We start from the raw sequence: 5,505 nt of genomic DNA, 5'->3' as shown, positions 1-5,505 counted from the left end.
GCGGTGCTTGGCGGGCAGCTGTGCCACTGCCAGGGTGAACTGCTGCACCATGAGCCAGCAGGTCTGAGCACAGGTTCTGCCTTGCACGGCTTTGGCTTCATCCTTTACAGTCTCTGCAGCTCAACTCTCGCTTGAAGGAGCTGCACAAACCTCGTGCTCCCTATAGCCCTAGCTAGAGCTCCTGCTTGGGGTGGAACCCCTCTGGTTTGCTGAATTTGCCTGTGAACAAGGCAGAGCAAATTGCACGCCATGGCCGTAAGTGGGGGAGAAGCAGCACACGAGCAGCGTTACGGCCCCGCTGGGCTCTGCAGAGCAGGACATACTCCCTTTTGGTTCGGTCTGCTGCCCCTCTCTCCCGTGTGCTTTTCTTCCCTTTTTGCACCTATTTATCCAGACTCCAGCGTGAAAGCCCACCAGATCAGCAGTGCATTCTCTGGCCGTGGGACTCGGCGTGCTTGCCCCGCGCAGCCCAGGGATGCACGAGGCGGCTCAGCTGAATTGCCGTCTGATCGAGTCCTCTTCTTCCCTACTTCGTTATTAGGTTACGGTTAGTATTTCATTAGAGCTCCAGTGGGCATGAGTTCATTAGCATTTCAGGGGCTAGAGCTGTGCTTTGTGGCATGGGAAACGTATCCCAAAGAGTGTCTGGATCGTTGGAGTGATTGTGCTAACGAGCTCTGGTTCGGGCAGGGTGTGCAATAGCTCTCTAAGCACATGGCTCGGACTTGCAAAGGAGCTTGGCTCTGATCTTGGCATTGGGATAAAGGCCTGGATTTATGCAAGGGCTTAACAAATCTGGCTGGTCGACCCTTCTGACAATTTGACTTCTTTGCTCCCGTCAGTTCTTGCTGGGGTTTTGCCGTGAGCCGTCATCACAAGAGGACTTTGGCTTCAGTGTAGTGGAGGCAGAACAGCTTTTCCCATGGCAATTCCCTTTGCCAGGCTTGGGGCAAGCCCGGGCAGAGCCTCTTCCCTGCAGCCCAGGGCTGCAGAAGCCTCCCCCAGGAGCTCTGCATTGATTCTGTCCTGGAAATGTGGGCTGGGGCTGGGTAGCGTCTTTGCTGAAACATCCTGGCCTGTCTGCATTGCTGTGCTGCAGAAGCCTCTCCAAGGAGCTCTGCATTGATTCTGTCCTGGAAATGTGGGCTGGGGCTGGGTAGCGTCTTTGCTGAAACATCCTGGCCTGTCTGCATTGCTGTCCTAGGGCTGATGCTCACCCAAAAACCTGGCTAAAAATAGTCTAACCCTGAGATATTTTTCAGGGTTTCTGTTCTTTTCCACATTAATTAGCACTTGGGATGGCCAGAGTAGAAACCCCATGGCTCCAGCAGCTCGACAATACACCTTGACGTTTCTAGCCAGTGATCGTTAGGACCAATAAATCAGCTCCACAAGGTGCTGTGCAGTCGCTCTGGATGCTGCGGGGAGCATCCAGCTCAGCCCACAGCTCCTGGAAAAATCACACGCAGAGCTTCGAAGGCGCTGAGCTAACCACTCCAAGGTAGCCAGGCTGGAGCTCACCTCCTCAGGGAGAAATCAAGACATTTCTTTAGTGTTAGGTGCCAGACGCACTGCTGTGATCTCAGTGCTGGTCTGGTGTCTTAGCAAGGCACAGAAGAGGGGCCCTTGGATGCAGTGTCACCTCTGCTTGTAACAACGGGGAAGGGGAATATGAGAGAAGGGACAGAGAGAAGAGAGAAGCCCACCAAACCCTGGGGGGCTCTTTGGTGAGGGTCTCTGGTGAGACTCTTCTCCATGAGGGATGAACCCTGCAGGCTGGGGATTTTGAGGCTGGTTGTAGCCGTGGTGGGAGCCTGAGCTCTGTTTTCTGCAGCCCATCGCCATGGCTTCAGCCCTGGAACGGGTGGGCTCGCACAGCTTGCCTGGGCTGTGCGCTGGGGAGGGCAGAGCGGCGCTGCCCCCACTGTTTCCTGAGTCATGTGTATCTCCCATCCCCATCGGCAACTTTAAAATGGCTTTGAGGAGTGGTATTTTCAGGTCTTTTATCATTGGATCTCAGGTCAGGGCCAGCAGCTTTTCCTGCCTGCTGGCTCTGTCTGCCAAAGTTAATACATCACGCGGTGCTTGGACTGGAGGCAGTGCTTTGCGTTGAGGTGCCTGCCCTGTGCTCCCTCTGCAGAGAGACTGGTGAAATAATGAGGGGATAAATTGAATTCCTCTTCCTTGGGCATGCGAGGTGCAGGATGCAGGGCTTTTCTGCCGCTGAGGATCTGTCCCCACAGCACCCTGTGTGAGGGACCAGTACACCGGGTACCTGATGGGGGTGCACCTGTAGGAGACTGAGTATGGGGCTCCCCAAAAATTCTACAGCAAGAAGTTGTTCAGTCTAAATGGCTCATCTACCCTATTCCCCCACCAGTCCCCTCCCCACTTGAAAGACTCTAAACGCAAAAGTGGCTGGATTTGCGGGGATCTCATTCTCCCCCCGGGCCAGACCAGAGCTTTGTGTTTAGTCACTGATCTTTGGAGGTTCCTGTTGGGATTTTTTCCTGCCCAGTGACTTCCGATTGAAGTGGGTAATTGCATTAACCCATCTCCTCTGGAGAGGTTCACAGAGCCCTCAGCAATCATTCTCAATTCTCTACGGAGCCCCAAAAAACCCCACTCGAAATGCCACGTCCTTTACAGAGCTCAGCAATGGCCACAGGCCAGCGGGACAAACCCAGTGAGGCTGCAGAGCCCAGGGGCTGGCAGGGCTGGGGAGGTGGCGCGCCGTCTCCGAGGAGGTACAGCCCATTGGAGGGGCAGCGCAAGTGCCTTTGAAACGCAAGTTAACATTTCTGGCAGCATCCCGAGCTGAGCAAAGCATTTTCCACATCCAGGGGCCAGATTGCTTTGGGGTGTGCATTCGGGTCTGGACACAGGGGCACCGCAGGGCAAAAAGGCCCCCTGTCCTGTCCCAGCGCAGATGCGGGCATGTGCGCAGGGGAGCATGTGGGATCAGGGAAACCTTTCCCTGTTCCTCTTGCCTCTTCCCATCAGAGATTCTTCATCCCTCTCTGGGGCTTTTTTGGTGCAGGAAGGCTAATTCAGGTGTTTTCTTCCATCACCTGCAGTATGAGTTTAAAGCAAAGAATATCAAGAAGAAGAAAGTGAATCTCATCGTGTCAGTGGATGGTGTGAAGGTCATCCTGAAGAAGAAGAAGAAGGTAGGCAGCCCTGATCCCTGGGGCAGCGGTGCCTCGGCAGCGGGAGTCCCCCCCTCACAATGCAGAGACCTGCAGCATCCTTGAAGTTCTGGGAAGCTCTGGTGGGCTGAGAGGGAGTGAGAGATGGGCTGGGGTCAGCCACGGGTGAGCCAGGTTCCCACAGGGTGGCTGAACCAGCCCTGGTGCAGGTTTAGAAGGGGCTCAGGGGGTCCCCATGGGAAGTGACATGGGACACTGCTGGTCCCCAGCAGGACCTGGCCCTCAGTAAAGGGTTCCAGGGGAGCAGCAGAGCTGTGACAAGAGCTTCACGAGTCTGTCCCTGGACTGTATGTGCCCTGTCCGTGATCTCAAGGACAGCATCTGACGTACTCATTTTCAGCTTCTTTCCTTGCAGAAAAAAGAATGGGCTTGGGATGAGAACAAAATGCTCGTCATGCACGATCCCATCTACAGGTAAGTCTGCTTGGCGAGAGGAGGGGCGCTGGGTGGCTCTGCCATGCTCTTTGCCATGCACCAGCACCCTGCTGGGGACTGACCATGGGGAGCTGCTGCCATCCCCGTGGACAGGTAATTCTGCTTGGCGAGAGGAGGGGCTCTGGGTGGCGCTGCCATGCTCTTTGCCATGCACCAGCACCCTGCTGGGGACTGACCATGGGGAGCTGCTGCCATCCCCGTGGAGGGCAGCTCCCCTCCCTTGCTATGCCTCTCAAAAGTCCCCAGCTCTCCTCCTCCATCTCATTGGCAAAAGCTAAGAGGACATGGTGTCTGCGTGGCAGGGCAGCCAAACGGGAGTGAGGAGTGGCCCCAGCCATGCTGGGGAGGGAACGGCAGGCACCCAGGCAAGGTGAAGGAGTGAGGTTTGCTCTCCTTGGTCCCTGGAAGGCTTCTGGGTTCCTAGCTCTGTTCCTGGGGGCCGAGCAGAAAAAGCCCGTGCTGCCATCACAAAATGCTTGCTGCTGCTGAGTCAGCAAGCTAATTTTCCCAGCCGAGGCAAAACCACTGCCAAAAAAATTTCTGATGGGCTTTAGCAGGGATGTGCTGCAGAGGCTGGGCATCTGCCAGCGCCACAGGACGTTCCCTGGGAAGCAGTGGCTCTGGCCTTGCCTGTCGCCTGGGCACTGTGGGTAGTTTGTGTGTTGTAGACAATATCCTTCTCTCCTCTCTGCCCTTGCAGGATATTCTACGTGTCTCACGACTCCCAGGACCTAAAGATCTTTAGCTACATTGCCAGGGATGGGTCTAGCAATGTCTTCAGGTGCAATGTCTTCAAATCCAAGAAGAAGGTAAAGATCTAGGATGTGCATCCTGCCATCACAGGGTCTTGGTGGGGTGGCTAGGTCAGCACCCCGTGGCACTGCACTGCAGCTGGCGGCCCGGAGATCAGAGCTCTGGTGCCTCAGTCCCTGCGGCAGCACCCAGAGACACCCGAGAGCTGCTGGGGAGGTCACCAGGCGGGGCAGCCCAGCTGAGGTTACGTTCTCCCTCTCTCCCCCTTTCTCCCCACAGAGCCAAGCCATGCGCATCGTCCGGACGGTGGGCCAGGCATTCGAGGTCTGCCACAAGCTAAGCCTGCAGCACACCCAGCAAAACGCAGACGGGCAGGAGGATGGAGACAGTGAGAGGAACGGGGATGACCTGGACGTCCCAGGTACTCTGCGAGGGTGGGGGTGGTGTGAGGGTCCTGGAGCCTGACGCAGTCTGCAGCGTCACCGTCTTCCCATACCGCTCCTTGCTGGCTGACACCTGCGGGGAATGGATTTGCACAGCAATCCGGCCTGCGGTGCCTCGGGCTCAAGCTGGGATCTTGCCCAGCAAGGAGCCTTCACTTGGTGTTAGCCGCCATCCTTGCAGACATCCCCCTTGCTGGGAGCCCATTAGCAGCGCCGGGGACTCTGCTGGGCGCCTAAATACTCTCCATGCTCGGCTGCACATGCCACAAACACTGCCCGGCAGAGCAGAGACCCTAAGCACAGACCGTCCCTGCGCCCTGAGGCGCTCACGGAGCGGGGCTTGGCTCTGCCGTGGACCCAGCTCATGGTCTGTCGCCACCTCTGCAATTCCCTGCGTGTGCAAAGCCACGCTTGGCATCTTGCATCAAGCTCCCAGGGCTGCAGGCAGACCCACCCTCCCTCCTCAGCCCTGCGGATGGAGGGCTCAGGGATGCTCCTGGCCGGGACCGCTGTGTCACCCCGGGCTCTGCGGGGACCTGCGCCGCTCCTTGTTGCCGGCAGCTCAGCTGAAGATGTTTTGCACCTCCAGTGCCCGTCGGGGTGCTGGTGGGTCCCGCTGCCCTCCTGTGTGTGGGATGCCTGCCCTGAGCCCTGTGCTGGGTGCT

At 57.2% G+C, this 5,505-nt stretch overlaps 1 protein-coding gene across 1 annotated transcript in view; it reads left to right on the top strand.

Annotated features, from left to right (window-relative positions):
- Positions 1–4,818, top strand: part of LOC104489351 (carboxyl-terminal PDZ ligand of neuronal nitric oxide synthase protein-like) — a gene marked incomplete at both ends in the record, with an annotated part of 23,317 nt that extends 18,499 nt beyond the window's left edge. Inside the window, 4 exons of the mRNA XM_010131503.1 lie at positions 3,078–3,170; positions 3,550–3,623; positions 4,345–4,453; positions 4,677–4,818. Coding sequence (XP_010129805.1) covers positions 3,078–3,170; positions 3,550–3,623; positions 4,345–4,453; positions 4,677–4,818 — 418 coding nt within the window. The remainder of the gene's footprint in view (positions 1–3,077; positions 3,171–3,549; positions 3,624–4,344; positions 4,454–4,676) is intronic.
- Positions 4,819–5,505: the final 687 nt, after the last annotated feature.

The sequence above is a fragment of the Buceros rhinoceros genome, unplaced genomic scaffold (assembly GCF_000710305.1).
Source record: "Buceros rhinoceros silvestris isolate BGI_N320 unplaced genomic scaffold, ASM71030v1 scaffold11822, whole genome shotgun sequence".
Classification (NCBI taxonomy): domain Eukaryota; kingdom Metazoa; phylum Chordata; class Aves; order Bucerotiformes; family Bucerotidae; genus Buceros; species Buceros rhinoceros.
This window is presented reverse-complemented; position numbering and strand designations above follow the sequence as displayed.